This window comes from Gigantopelta aegis, chromosome 8, assembly GCF_016097555.1.
Source record: "Gigantopelta aegis isolate Gae_Host chromosome 8, Gae_host_genome, whole genome shotgun sequence".
In the NCBI taxonomy this organism is placed as follows: Eukaryota; Metazoa; Mollusca; class Gastropoda; order Neomphalida; family Peltospiridae; genus Gigantopelta; species Gigantopelta aegis.
Window position 1 is genome coordinate 60,749,328 of NC_054706.1, and position 16,704 is coordinate 60,766,031.

The following is a 16,704-nucleotide window of genomic DNA, read 5'->3' on the forward strand; positions in this document are numbered from 1 at the left end:
GAAGGCATCTGAGAGTGATAAAGATAGTAACACAGTGCATGTTTTCCTTGTTTTAAAACAGTGTAGGTGTTCCTTGTGTTGTTTTACCGGAATGATGGTGATGTAGTTTCTGTTTTCTTTCCAACATGAAACATTGATTACAACATGGTAATACATATAACAATATAGGTCTCAGCTGTTGGGTGAATGACACACAGGTGCCCCGACAGAGTTGACACTGCGACTGAGATCCTTAAGGGTAAAACAGCAGAGCTGTCCTCCTTGGGTCTCCCCATGTGTACCGGTATCTTTTTAATATATACACAAATTAATATTTATAAGATACATACTAATGTAATGTGTAGTTGTCGTGGTGTATCCGTTAAGACGCCTGTGATGTCAGGTCAGGTCATAGGGTTTTACATGCACCTTCAGAGCAAGCTGTTGTAGCGTACGCTTGTCATGGGCACATATGCCGGCCTACAATACCCGTGACAACAATTAAAATACACCATGTCTTTTATTGCTCGTAAAATATTTTATTGGTGCTTGACACTAATTGGTCTGATTGGCAGGTTGCATACATACCAGGGCAGACGTCAGATTACGAAGTAACTAATTCTAATTAACATAGTATGTAAATACATGTAAAAATAAATATATAAACTGTATTGTTATAAAGTTGAAACAGTAGCACTGTTACAGTAGTAATGGAATATTTTGTGTGATTTTGTAACATCTGTTAGTAGTAAAACTGACAATTACATATTTTTTATGGTAAGAAAGAAAGAAAGAAATGTTTTATTTAATGACGCACTCAACACATTTTATTTACGGTTATATGGCGTCAGACATATGGTTAAGGAACACACAGATTTTGAGAGGAAACCCGCTGTCGCCACTACATGGGCTACTCTTCCGATTAGCAGCAAGGGATCTTTTATTTGCGCTTCCCACAGGCAGGATAGCACAGATCATGGCCTTTGTTGAACCAGTTATGGATCACTCGTCGGTGCAAGTGGTTTACACCTACCTATTGAGCCTTGCGGAGCACTCACTCGGGGTTTGGAGTCGGTATCTGGATTAAAAATCCCATGCCTCGACTGGGATCCGAACCCTACCACGACGCCACCGAGGCCGGTTTTTTATGGTAAGTATCATCGACTAAGGTGCATGACGTTTGGGACAGTCCTGAGTTTACAACCATTGTAAAATGTTTCCCACCAATAGAGCCTTTTCGGTGACGTAACATACACATTAAATACATTTTCGTATTTAGAATATTAGTTTCTGTATTTACAAGGTGTTTGTTGTTGTCCTAATGCTTGTAGTATCCCAAACCGGACTTTACCTCCCAATAATTTCGTACGTACGAAAACAAATATATATCACGAAGTAAAGTAAAAACTGAATGATACAAACTTTAGTATACGACCGCAAACGCATTCGATATACAGACACTGATATTCTAAACAAGAACATGTATTTAGTACAAGGCTCTGTTACCGCAAACATCTTACAATGGCTGCAAACTCAAGGCAGTCCCTTTAAGAGCTAGTGTAACTTAATTGTAGAGCGATGGCCTGAAGTGTGAACACTGTGTGATGGCTTACAGGATTGATACCCACATGGAATATTCCCGTTTCAACCAGTGTTCCACGACGGGTATAACAAAAATTATGATGTACTTGTGCTTAAGTGTATATAAAGACATTTTGCTGCTAACAATAATGAGACTGCACACCGGCCTTAATGGTTTCGTGGCTAAGCCATAGGACATAAGGCTGGTAGGAACTTGGTTCGCAACCCGGTACCGGTTCCCACCCAGAGTGAGTTTTAACGACTCAATGGGTAGGTGTAAGACCACTACGCGCTTTTCTCTCCCGCTAACAACTAATATATAGGCCAGGACAACGTGCTTGAACCTTAGTTTTATATAAGCACGAACATATTTTGAAATGAATGAGACTGTTGCATATGGCGACAGTGAATTTTGTCGATAATTCTTTAGATCAATCCAGCCAGTGCACTACGACTGGTATATCAAAGGCTGTGGTATATGCTATTTTGTCTTGGGATGGTGCATATAAAAGATCCTTTGCTGCTAATTGTAGAGAGTAGCACATGAAGTGGCGACAGCGGGTTTACTCTCTCAATATCATGTCATGTCATAGGGTTTTACGTGCACATTCAGAACAAGCTGTTGTAGCGCACGCCTGTCGTGGGCACAAGAGCCGGCCTTGGCCGGCTCCTCCGTCCATGACAGGAAAGGTGGGGGGAGGGGAGAGGAGGGACCGCCTGCACTGGCAGGTGCAAGGGAGCACCAGCAGCCCGACCAAATCGGTAGCAGGCTTTCAATATCTGTGTGGTCCTTAACCATATGCCCGACGCCATATAACCGTAAATAAAATGTGTTGAGTGCGTCGTTAAATAAGACATGTCCTTCCTTCCTTCCTTCTTTAGATCAAATATCCGATTTACCATAATACCAATTGGTCACTGATTAAATAATATTCCGGGCTGGTGGTAAATAGGATTTTCCTTTAACTATACTTTAATGTAAAATAGTTTACCCTTATGTTTTAGCGTGGCACCCCGCCGTCTACGCATATCTTACCCAATCAACGTCATGCTGCCCCACAGGCACTTGTCACAGATTAATAAAATTCAAAATGTGGTGTATATAGTTAAATTTGATATATTTTCGCAATATTTTGCTTATAATCTCTTCAAACATGAAAAATGTATTTCCCCTTAACGTGTATTTACATATACCAAAATTTTCGATTCCTACTATATATATTTTATAGTGTGCTGTCCTGAGATTAAATAAGCCTCTTTTTTCAGTTTTTAATTTTAAAATGACATTTATAAAATACTCAGAATATCTTTTGTGAAGTAACTGCAAGTTAGGAGTCTTAATCGCCGGCTATTGTATGTAAACAAAAAAGAAGAAGATAATTCTGACTCGTAGTCATCAGAGAAAACCCGCTACATTTTTCTATTAGCAGCAAGGGATCTTTTATATGTACTTTCCCATAGACAGGAAAGCACATACCACGGCCTTTGACCAGTTGTGGTGCACTGGTTAAAAAGAGAGAAAAAAAAAAAAAACCTGATAAGTTGAATCGATCCACTGAGGTCATTCGATCCTGCGACGTAAGCAACTAAGGCGAGCGCTCAGCCAACTGAACTAAATCCCGCCCCAGGAAGAACAGAATAGAACAGAACTTTAATCGTTCAGAACCATCAATGTTACTTTTGAAGGAAATGAAGGAAGAAAATGTGTTATTTAACGACGCACTCAACACATTTTATTTACGGTTATATGGCGTCAGACACATGGTTAAGGACCACACATATTTTGTGAGGAAACCCGCTGTTGCCACTACATGGGCTACTCTTTCCGATTAGCAGCAAGGGATCTTTTATTTGTGCTTCCCACAGGCAGGATAGCACAAACCATGGCCTTTGTTGAACCAGTTATGGATCACTGGATGGTGCAAGTGGTTTACACCTACCCATTGAGCCTTGCGGAGCACTCACTCAAGGTTTGAAGTAGGTATCTGGATTACAAATCCCATGCCTCGACTGGGATCCGAACCCAGTACCTGCCAGCCTGTAGACCGATGGCCTAACCACGACGCCACCGAGGCCGGTCACCATTTGAAAGGAGTCTGATGCTATGTGGATCTTTCTCTCTTTTTTTCTTCTTTTTTCTTTTTTGGGGGGGGGGGGGGGGGGGGGGGGGGGGGGGGGTTGGGGTGGGGTTGTTAACAGAGAAAATGTTTGTTTGTTTGAGTTTAGTCATTTTGATCTGCTCTTCCACTTTTCTTTCTATCGAGTCTCGATTAGCATAACATCCTTTGGGAGAATCGTGCTTAATCCAAAATTATGGTATAGGTTTAGTTAAATAGAGACACATAGGCCATTTTGTTTTCACTTCAATGTCTCGGCTTGTATTATCTGTTAGGAATAGCAATTTGAAAAGTAACATCAATGTTGAGTAATGGATTTCTTTACTAACTCGTCTGTTCTCGAAGATTCATGTCCCGTTTCTTTGTAACGTCACGTTTTCTTAAATCTCCTATCGTTCACAATATCTCGTGTATATCGTATATCTTTTGTCATGAATTACTATTACTTATTTTTCTGTTAAGAGAATCTGATGTTAGGATGTTGTTCTGTTTGATGAATCTTGAGGTGAAGCTATGTCTAGACATGGATTTTCGTGGGTTTTTGTTTTTCTCTATTTCGTTTTTCATGGCTATGACTTACACAATTATTTTCAGGAATATGTTTTTATTCGTCCAGTAAAGGCGAGGTGTCCTGTCGTATCTACTTCCGGTTCACGCGGTACACTGTGGTTTGTAATGTACTTGTTGAACGAGATAGCTGTAGAAATACTAACAAAGGGAAGTGATGTCATTTAATAAACAAATAAATAAATAAATATAAAAATGAATATAAATACATCCAAGACCAGTGATCAAATATATTTCAAGCGACCGATTACTTTAGTGCATAATTTTCAAAGCACACAAAACGACATTAATGAAACTACATGTAGTAAAGTATTTCACGTGAATATTCGTTCTTTTTGACAATTTTCATCTAAGTTGGTAAGTTGTTTTTAATGATGTCGATATTAGTTTCTTATACAGATATGGGAGGTGGAACATGGTATGTATGTATGTATGTATGTATGTATGTGTGTATATATGCGTGTGTTTGTTTGTTTGTTGTGGGGGGTTTTGTGGGGTTGTTTGTTTTTTGGGGGGAGGGTCTTTTTCTTTCTTTCTTTCTTTTTTTTTTGTTGGGGGGGGGGGGGTATCCCACTGCCCCCTTTCCTTTCTCTCCTCTGAATTCCATCTCATTTCTTCCCGATCTGGGATCTTCTTTTATCTTTCAACTTTTTTCGCTATCTCCACACCCCAGTCCCTGTCTCTCCAACCGCAACAGATGTCTGTCTCTTGTGGCTGTCCGTGACACACACCTGTCATATTTTCATATTAAGATAATAAGAATGGAATTGTGAGCAAGCTTTGCCGAACTTTGAACCGCTGTTGTCAGCTGATCCACTGGACAACAGATCTCAGTGTGTGTGTTTCTTCGTTTTATATATCTTTCTAACTGGCTGTCTATTTGAATGGCTTACCTATAAAACATGAATGAATGAATGAAAGTTTAACGACACCCCAGCACGAAAAATACATCGGCTACTGGATGTCATACCTATAATTCAATGACATACTAAGAAAATAAAATGTGTCAGTGCAATGGCCAGTATAGAATTTTTTACCAGTATATAATGTAAATCATGTATCGAATAATACGAAGGAAGTAAAATTATTTTGGTTAACTTCAGTTTTTCCTAACGCTTATGATGATAATGAGAATGATGATGATGGTGGTGGTAGTGGTAGTCATGATGATGATAATTATGATGACGATGACTACGACGGTGCTGACGATGACGATTACGTTAATGATGAAATATGCTCAATACATCAAATGTCTTATGCGTTGTATGCGAATTATAAATAGCAGCTGTAGATTATTGAAGTTTATTTAATTGTAAATGATGATTGCACGATAATGCGACTCTGGAAAAACTGCGCTCTTCTCATATATATATATATATATATATATATATATATATATATATATACATACATACACACACACACACACACACACACACACACACACACATACATATACACACACACATATATATATATATATATATATATACATACATACATACATACATACATACATACATACATACATATATAAAGCAAAACAAAGAGAAAAACATCACTTATAAAGATACTATATAAATCATTTAACATGCCTTCTGATATTGAATTTTCATTTTTAAACACCGGCAACTTTGTCAGTTATATGTACCAGACAACTCAATGCACATATACTAAAATCACTACACTGTAATAAAACAATAATAATCCATTAAAAATAATTATATACTAACATTAACGATTCATTTCCAAATTCTTGCAATTTAACTGCAAAAACTACCCCGCCCACCGATATATATGCGAAAAATCGGTAGAGCATGTATTAATATACTATTGATACCTCCATACATCTAGCATTAATTATTAAATTCTTGCAATTTGGCTGCGTGAAATAATCTCACCCCGCACTCACCCATATATACGACAAATCGGTAGTGCATACATTATAAATAACTCCATACAAAAAACATTGTATGAAAATCCTTTTAGAAAAGAAGAAGAAACACTGACATTGACGATTAATTCCTAAATGCCGGCATTTTGACTGCCATGTGACTGTGTGTAGATTGGGCTAAACAAATGCTCCCTTGTTGATTAACGGCCATTTCGCTAAGATGGTCGGGGTTTTCTGCTCCCGTAAACAAGTTTGTTTCTGACTTTTGTAGGATCTTTACATTAGTTCGTGGATTATCGGTAATTCTTAGTAAATGGTCGGAAATTAGAGTTCAGCTGAAAAGGACATGGCTGACTTGTATGTCGCGGACAAATATTTAGAGCCAGCCAACCATGAGTTAGATGAACGTTATTGCTATGTAATGTGCTGGAAAAGATGAACTACGCGCGAAAAAAATAGTTCAACATTTTTAAAACTGTTATAGTTATAGTTTTTATTCTTGGAATGATTCATCAGAATTTTTTTATTTTATAGTATAAACAGCTGCTCTATTCTGCCTAAAAGTTATTTGTTGTACAAAAAGTGTGTTTTCTTTAACGACACCATTAAATCACTTTTATTTATTAATTCTTGGCTATTGGATGTCAAATATTTGGCAATTTTGACATATAGTCTTAATGTGGAAGCCTGCTACATTTTGTCATTAGTAGCAAACTGATCCACAAATAGGATAAAGCATACCACGGCCTTTGATATACCAGTCGTAGTGTACTGGCTACGTCCCACCCCTTTTATTGTACTAATACAACTCCCAAACTATTTTATTCTTTTTGTTTGCGATCTATTTGGTCTGTATAGCTTGTTAGCTATTTGTTATTCATTCATTCATTCATTCATTCATTTATTCATTCGTTCGTTCGTTCGTTCATTCATTCAAAACATAAATGTATTTTCCCAAGTTAGTAGTAGCTAACTCTCTCATTAAGCTAATTATCTGTCTCAACCGGAGATTGGGATTTCATGAGGTGTCGCTGAATAATTAATTTTCGGTGAACACATTTGACTAAAATATTTCACCTTAAATAATATTTTATAAACAAAATTTTTAAATTATTATTATTTCATTTTTATTTTTTAAAAGAAACAAACGGAACTTATTTTGTAAGAGGATATAAAAGTAATCAGCATCAACAATTCTTACGTTTTAAAATTGTTTGTACAAGACAGAAGCCAATGCCGTCACAACCAATATTCATGAAACAATACTGACAGATGTTTTTAAAAAATGTGTTGTCATCGCGAGCACAGTCTTTAAGTGCCATGATCAATCTGGGTACTTTGGTCGTAGGATCGAATCCCCTCGAGGGACCCTTTCTCTGATTGGGTTTTTCCCGTTCCAACCACTGTCCCACGACTGGTATATCAAAAGCCGTTCTATGTACTGTCATGGCTGTTAAAAAGTATACATAACAGTCTACTAATAGAACAATGTAGTGGGTTTCCTTTGAATACTATGTTTTACTATTATTCAATAGCTGATTCTGAATTAACCAATGTGCCATAGTAGTGTCGTTAAACAAAACAAACTTTAACTTCAATTTCTGTTAAATCAGCTGTATAATCCTTCTCTTTGAACAGTTTATGCCAAGTTATTAGTTGGATACAGAGTGGTATATAACGAGGTATAATCGCGCGTATGTAGGTACCTATATCATATTGATATATATATACACTACCGAATTTTCACATATATAGGTGGGTGGGGTAATTTTTCGCAGTTTGGTACATTTGATATTAATGTGAAATTCTAATTTAGCCCGCTGTAGTTTTTAACATAATTTGTCAAAGTATATGGTTTCCGCCAGGACATATGTTCCGTCGCTCGTTATACGGTATGCAAGAATATGATTTCCTCAAAAATGTTTATTTCAATTCTGAAACTGACATTAAATTGAACCTTAATGTTACAACTGAAAAAATAAGCAAAACCCAGTATTTCTGCTGTATTAAAATTATGTTTACATTGTGAGCACCTGTACCGAGGTTACGTGCTTAGAGCTATTATTCAGATGGAGGCGAGATGTATGCATTGTAGGAAGAATAAATCTGATTTTTAAAAACACGAATAAAGGAGGATATGGATGGATGGATGCATATATGAATGGATGAATGGTGGATGGATATATGGACATACATGTATGGACGAATGGTGGATGGATATATGGACATACATGTATGGACGAATGGTGGATGGATATATGGACATACATGTATGGACGAATGGTGGATGGATATATGGACATGTATGGACGTAAGTATGGATGTATAGGTGGATGGATGGATAGATGGATGGATGGGTGGATGGATGAATCAGTTTTACACCTGTAGGCCCAACAGCTTGGAATTAATTTGTCACAACTGTGGTTTAACGTATCTTCGTTTCCACTAATACACGCACTTGAAAACGACAAATTCGCGTTGGTATCTTATCGCGAAAAACAGGTTGTAATATTGCACATTTTATGAAAAGTCAATAAATATGAATTTATTCGATGATGCCAGTTAACCGTTTTTGTTTTTCAAGCAGTGTTCCCATCCCGTCCAACACACTTTGAGATCCTGGAGTCTCTCAGCCAACCTCCTTCATTAACGGCCACCCCTTTCTTTTGAAGATACCTGCCTGTGTTTGCATAATGTCAACACAGACCCACGCCAATAAGTCAGCTATTTAAAAGCTCTGCCCGTCACGTAAAATAGGAGAGAAAACAAGAAATCTCCTGTCCATCAAAATGATCTAAAATTCTGACAATTGATCAAAACATTCTACAACATCGAGGTACAAAAAAACCCAAGACAACCCCAAAACCCCAAATTAATTTGTTGTATCAGAGTCCATTGTATAAAAACCTGTCAAAGACGATCGACATTTGTGTTTTTCTCACGTTGGTTGCTATATCACAACAGTTTGGCTTTTCAGAAGTCGACGACAAAATCTGCGAAAATTCTCGGTGCCCATCTGACGACAGAATTAGACGTCCAGACAACCATTGGCGGATACGTTAACTCCCCAAGGATCACAAGTTAATCATTGTGAAGAAAGTTTCTAAGCAGTTGTTTAAAAAAAGAAAGAAGATTCGTTTGTTTAAGGAGTGTTCCACGAACAAGGATGACGTTTTTCTTGATTTAGCACAAAAGGTAGGTTGACGTCTATCATATGTTATAGGCGGGGATCGAACAAAAATGAAAAAATAAGGGTGTACGGACTGCCCTTGGGTGGGGTAGTTTGCCCGGCAGGAACATCAAAAGCTCCTGTGGGGGCCAGTCTTTAACGTAAACGAATGCGTAGCTCTTCTGTTTCATGTTTGCGGATATTAGGCTTCCACAAATTGAAGTACGTTCTAGAGTAAATAGAACAAATTCATGTTGAGAGACGCAGTATTACATTTAGAGTGTCCCACGGCAAACTGGATAGAGATACATTGCCGACTTGAATTTCTAATAGCTTGACCTTAGCGGTAGACCGTTATCTCTACGATTTCAATACTTCTGTCATTTGCTGTCGTTCTAGAACAGAAATTAGACTGGTTGTAAACACGAGCAGCAATATACAAAAAAAAGAAGGAAAAAAAAGAGAAGGGGTTAGGTGTGAAATCAAAATCCGTGGTTATAAAAGCTGAAAGAAGCGGTATTTCCCTCAGAGAATTGGTAGTCGGGTGTCGGCTTTCAAAAGATGAGGAACTGAAAGGGGATTTTTAATTCTAAGATGCGTACGCGCGGTTCGTAAATTGACGCCGCATTGGATGAAAACACGCGAAGAGATTTCATTCAGGTAAGAACACAGTTCCGTCTTCGGTAAAAAAATTAAAACTTTTTATCTACCACAATTCATTGATTTATGGTTTCATTAAGATATTTGTCTCTTTGTAGAGCTTTCATTCATGTAAGAACACAATTCCGTCATCAGTAAAAAAACAAGAACATGTGTAGTTTTTTTTTTTTTACCACAATTCTTTCACGTAAGAACACAATTCCGTTTTCGCTAAAAGAGAAGAACATGGTTCTTTGGGGGTTGTTTTACCACAATTCACTGATTTATGGTTTCATTGATATAGTTGTCTCTTTGCCATTATTTATCTTTTTTCAGAGGATTCCAAATATTTCTCTTTTTTTTGTAAACTAAAATTAAGCTCGAATTTTGATGTGCAGTTATAGGTCCTGTTAGACAGCAAAATTTGTTTTATATTACTTTTATATTACATAGTAATAAAATAGTAAAATAATTAACAAAATAAAACAGTTTACTTTGTAATAAGAACAGCGAGTAAGGTTTCACAAATACATCGCCACGAAAATGTTATTGGATAGTTACATATTTTAGACTAATTTAGCCGTAGTTTGGTACCAAAGGTCGATAACAGTTACTCTTTAACTACCGTAATTATTTCTTGTATGTATCATTTGGAGGAAATGACAAAGCATGTTCAGGTGTTATATACCACTTAATAATTATCAAGGATTCTGCCAGAGGGGAAAACGGGTATGGCGCAATACTCAAATTTTTTTGCAGATTTAATTATAATTGCTGTATGATTTTCTTAACCGTAATCCTAAACTTAACCAATTTTCTTTCTGGGGGAGCCCCCCCCCCCCCCCACCCCCACCCCTCCCCATACCCACTGTTGACAGTGGTTGCATTCAATTCCATAGCACCATAGCCAAAAATGTATTTCTGGTAGAAACACTGATTATCCGATTAATAATTTGGCATAGACCTTTCAGTCTTTTAAATGTTTAGCTTTTGTTCTTTTTTCGTGCAAATTTACCACATCTATAACCGCATAAATTTATAAATGTTCATATTAAATATGAGCTTTTTCTATTAAACTTGTCAGATAGCAAAAACGAGTAAGTAGAATGGCTTACATGTGGCAAAAATGCAAACTGCGTTAGTAATTTAAAACAAATTCACGCGTGCGTAATTCAGTTCTAAAGTTTCCATTCTCTGATTTTACTGGGTCTTGTTTTCAAATATTTATATGAAAGATTTATCCATTTATAATTTATCGTTTTGTTCTTGTTTTGTTATGCAATGTATTTTCCCAGTATCATTTAAAATAAATAATTATTATTCACAAATGATTGTAAATGTAACTTGTTTCATTTAGTTGTAATTGTATGGTAATTTCATTTGTAAGACTTATTATTATTATTATTATTGTAATAAGTTGTAGTATAATTAATTTGTAACAAAATATTTGTACATGTTTCATCTGAAAGTCAAAATGGTATGTATCTTTGCAAGTAATTATAAAAAATAACTTAAAATAGTGTGTGTCATAATAGTTAAAATGTATTTTTACAGGGTATGAATCTATCGCGAGTAAGCATAATTTAATGTTTCATTTACAATTAAATTAATGTTTCACGAAATGTTTTTATTGTAAAACGTATTTTCAATAACATGCCTTGCCAATAAAACAGGCATTCTTGCAAATTAGCATGCTGCTCGATAAGTAGACATATTGTTGTATGCTGGACAGGCATTTAAAATGAAATACACCATTATGAAGTTAGCTTCCTGGAATGAAGACATTTTTAAATGTCTTGATAATCCAACATAGGTATTAGTGACACATGAAACATATTTTTCTAAAAGTGAATATAAGACTTGGTACAATACATTACAATTAAACATAATCTACTATTAAGAGTTTCAAATGGGACACATTAATACTAGCAGTTTTGAAGAAACACCATGTTTAATCTAAGATTAAAGCGCAGTCGATTCGGTGTATTGTGGGTAAACATGAATACAATTATAATTCCTGGCTTTCCTGCTATTGGGTGATTGTATCGCCATTAACATATGCGTGTTTCACATGTTATCGGTGATAACCTACACCGTATGCGTCTTGATTTCTTGAGTTCGTGACAATCAACATGTAATTTGTTTGCAAGTCATGTTCTGTGTATTGATTATCATTTGGATGATTAATTTATGGATCATGACAAACAACGTCAATTAAATTCTTCTTGTTTATTTCATCCATTCAATTTTAAAATAGTTCTAAGCAAATATCAAATACTATTAATACAATAAATAAATTGCGTGTTGGCCAATCCAAAACACTAAACTGAAAACAATAAAACTCTCATTAGTTAAATTAAATGCGGATGTAGGCCTACTTGAAAATAGGTTTATATATATATATATATATATATATATATATATATATATATATATATATATATATATATATATATATATATATATATATGAATATTTCTATTGCATTAAATGCTGAATGTGTTCTGGAGTGAAATATAATTGTTTATTTCATTTTATTACTTCACGGCTGTCTTTTTCTGGAATACTTTAACATCTGATAAAGCAGCAATCTTCACCATGTTTTAAACTTTTAACTTAACCATTCAGAATGTATGACAGTGTCATCCTATTCCGGCGGTTGTACTTGTCAACAATATGTAACTTATGTAAGTTTAATGTCATGGGTGAACTCGAAAATAATCAAATTAAATGTCTGTGGCGTTAGGTTTCGTAATTATAATGATGTGTATTCTAGACAGTACATGGCGATCGTTTGGTTGTGGAACTTCACGGTTTTTACTATTCAGTTGGCTTCCATCCTATTCAGGGTCGGGATCTAACTCAACCTGTAGAGCGCTCGCCTGAGGTTAGTGGATTAGGGATCGAACCCCTTCGGTGGACCCATTCTCTGATTGGGATTCATTTCCCATCCCAACAAGTGTCCCACGGCATGTATATCAAAGGTCGTGGTATGTGCTGTCAGTCTATGGGAAGGAAGGAAGGAAATGTTTTATTTAACGACGCACTCAACACATATTATTTACGGTTATATAGCGTCGGACATATGGTTAAGGACCACACAGATATTGAGAGAGGAAACCCGCTGTCGCCACTTCATGGGCTACTCTTTTCGATTAGCAGCAAAGGGTCTTTTATATGCACCATCCCACGGACAGGATAGCACATATCACGGCCTTTGATATACCAGTCGTGGTGCACTGGCTGGAACGAGAAATAGCCCAATGGGCCCACCGACGGGGATCGATTCCAGACCGTCTATAGGAAAGTGTATACAAAATACGCCTTGTTGCTAATGGATAAATGTAGCGGGGGTTTTCTTGAGAATCCGTGTTAGAATGACCAAATGTTTGACATCCAATAGTCGATGATTAATTAATCCGTGTTAGAATGACCAAATGTTTGACATCCAATAGTCGATGATTAATTAATCCGTGTTAGAATGACCAAATGTTTGACATCCAATAGTCGATGATTAATTAATCAGTGTACTCTAATGATGTAGTTAAAAAAAAAAAACTTTAGTGCTATCCTTACATATGATAAATACATAGGGCTAGAGGACATTCGAAAATTATTACATAAAAGCCTGTTTTTGTTGAAGAATGCGAGAAACGCTTCTATTCGAATTAGTTTCACAAGCACATTCGGAAATAAATGTCATCGGAAATAAATGTCATGTTATTTAAATATTTTTCTGTCAATGTTAAGTGGCCTTGTAACTGACCTAGGAAAGCTGTATTTTATTTGCAAAACAGGTTTTTATGCCGGAAAATGTACTTTATTATGCACGGTTTAATCGTAAAAGACAGAATGAGATTTGGAATCTACAGGTTGTGAAATTAATGGTTGGTTAGTATTTTGGCGAATAATTTTAATGGGGTTATTTTAACGTCGCACACGATTCTAAAACTATCATTCTGAATAAATTAAGTCATTCTTTCTATCGCGGGGGCGGGATTTAGCTCAGTCGTTTGAGTGATCGCTTGATGTTGTTGCGTCGCAGGCTCGTACCTCCTCGGAGGATCCATTCAACCGATTGGATTTTTCTCTCGTTCCAACCAGTGCACCACAACTGGTCAACGGCCGTAGTATGTACTTTCCTGTCTGTGGGAAAGTTCATGTAAAAAAAATACCATGCTGCGTTATCTTAAATGTATCGGGTTTCCTCTGATGACTACGAGTCAGAATTACCCAATGTTTGACATCCAATAGCCGATGATTAATTAATCAATGTGCTCTAGTGGTGTTGTTAAACAAAACAAAGTTCAACTTTTCGTTCACACTCCCTATCCTCAACTCTTCATATTGGCCATGATTACAGCCAAGCTAACATAAGTGAATCATAGTTGAGGAAGTGATGGCATTATCATAAATTAAAGGGACGTACCCTAGTTTTTAAACACTAGGGCATATTTGTTTTTACTATTATAGGCGTTTTTGATAACTGAAATCATACTTTACTTAGATTTTATGGTTTAGATTATCAATTTCCGTACATTCGAAGCCTGTTTGGTCATCATGGTGTTTTTAATATCATTAAATTCATTTCTCGTATTTTTTAAAACGCAAGTGACAGTTATGGAGTCCAGTTTTAGTCTATTTTTAGAGGGTATTTCACCATTTCAAAGCCACATACTCATGTTTCACTCAATTGTAACTTTATCGAAATGTGTTACAGGTTTGTAGATTAACTGAACTTAGTGTTAATTTTCAATGTTTGAAACTAGGGTCTGTCCCTTTAATCAAAGTTGAGAAAGAGATGGCATTATAAATATTAGTTGTGACATTTTCATGTGTATGTTTTTTTCCCCTTTAATTTCACTTTTCCTGTAAATGACCAATTCCTAGGAAATGTTCCGTTTCAATTCTTTGAGCTATTTGTTTTCCTCCCTTCCTCCCAGACGCTGTGAATCACCGCCACAAGGAGGATGCTAGAGAGGATACTATTGGTTTTACTTTCTGTTATTGGATCTACGCTACAAAGATCATTATATGTAAGTATTCAAGAGGTTTTGTTTTCTCTCTTAATCTACTTCAAATTAACGGACGTAGTAGTAAACACGTAAACATAAATCTACGGTAGACGTTAGTGTTAGCCGTAGACGTAACTTTACACACTTTTTTTGTGAATAATGGTCCAGACCCTTTGGAACCGGAATCGGGGAAGGGGAGGGTTGTTACCCCCACTCGAGGACGAAAATGTACGGGGTTTTTTCTTTCTCTTATATAAATAAAGATTAAAATAAAGCTTGTTTCTCTCCCCCCCCCCCCCCCCCCCACACACACACACACCCACACACACAAGAGGCTGTGACTCCATCATTAGATATTTTCCCCCTTCCCCGCATTCCATACATTGTTCCTACGGCACTGGGGCCCATTTCACTAAACATCGTAAGTTTACGTCTGCTACTAGCAGTTATACCGGTCGTGCGTTTACACGTGTTTGGCATTAATGTCACGAAGAAAATTACATCATTACGGAAGCTGGAGTATTTTAAAGACAAGAAAATGAAATATGTGTTCTTCTAACTATAATATAATTTTTTGAACTGTAATAGTAATAAGAATTGTGGTTTAGTCGTAGATTTACGTTTACGTGCAAAACTAGGTTAACGATGTTTTGTGAAATTGGTCTCTGAAGTTAGTCGGTGTATTTGCACCAGAAATTAACAATCACATGGCAGAAGCGCGGCGGGCATGGGGGTAGGGGGGACACTGCCGTAGCCAGGATTTTATATTGGGGGTCAACCCATGGGGGGGGGGGGGGGAGGAACCCATACTATGTATGAATGATTTTATAAAATTTACTGGTTTAAAAAAAAAAGGGTTTGACTGTGGATATATGGTACATGGGTACATTATATTAAAATGTCTGACATTTGTAGAAATCGTAGGTGGTACTTGGTAGCTACGGTTGAAAGGTCTACATGACAAAACAAAACTATGTAAAAAAAAATATCCAGTATTAGTATAAATACATTTCAAATATTCAAGATTATATATGTAGACAGATGTTATTATTACGGTTGTTAATGTTATTTTTTTACTGTATTGTACTCAGGAAAAATCATTACATGTAGGAACAGGATGTTCATATTAAGTTTCAAATGTCATTAAAAACAAAGGTTGCATACACTATTTAGATGTTTTAACCCTTTGTCGTTTTAGCCAGTGCACTACGACTGGTATGTCAAAGGCTGTCTGCTATCCTGTCTGTGGGATGGTGCATGTAAAAGATCCCTTGCTACTAATGGAAAAATGCATCGGATTTCCTCTTTAAGACTATATGTCAAAATTACCAAATGTTTGACATCCAATAGTCGGTGATTAATAAATCAATATGTTCTAGTGGTGTCGTTAAACAAAACTAACTCTTTTTTCCATTAACCCTTTAACAGCAGAAGACGGGTGACCCAAATGACAGAGACATACGTCATAGTGGTGTCGTTAAACAAAACTACCTCTTTTTTTCCATTAACTCTTTAACAGCAGAAGACGGGTGACCCAAATGACAGAGACATACGTCATAGTGGTGTCGTTAAACAAAACTACCTCTTTTTTTCCATTAACTCTTTAACAGCAGAAGTCGGGTGACCCAAATGACAGAGACATACGTCATAGTGGTGTCGTTAAACAAAACTACCTCTTTTTTCCCATTAACTCTTTAACAGTAGAAGACGGGTGACCCAAATGACAGAGACATACGTCATTAT

At 36.4% G+C, this 16,704-nt stretch overlaps 1 protein-coding gene across 2 annotated transcripts in view; it reads left to right on the forward strand.

Annotated features, from left to right (window-relative positions):
* The window catches only part of LOC121380006 (MAM and LDL-receptor class A domain-containing protein 1-like), a 55,949-nt gene that overhangs the window by 5,555 nt on the left and 33,690 nt on the right, over positions 1-16,704 (forward strand). For both annotated transcript variants that reach the window (XM_041508712.1, XM_041508713.1), the window contains exons 2-3: positions 9,116-9,333; positions 14,890-14,982. In XM_041508712.1, the coding sequence (XP_041364646.1) occupies positions 14,917-14,982 (66 nt within the window). In that variant the 5' untranslated portion in view covers positions 9,116-9,333; positions 14,890-14,916. The remainder of the gene's footprint in view (positions 1-9,115; positions 9,334-14,889; positions 14,983-16,704) is intronic.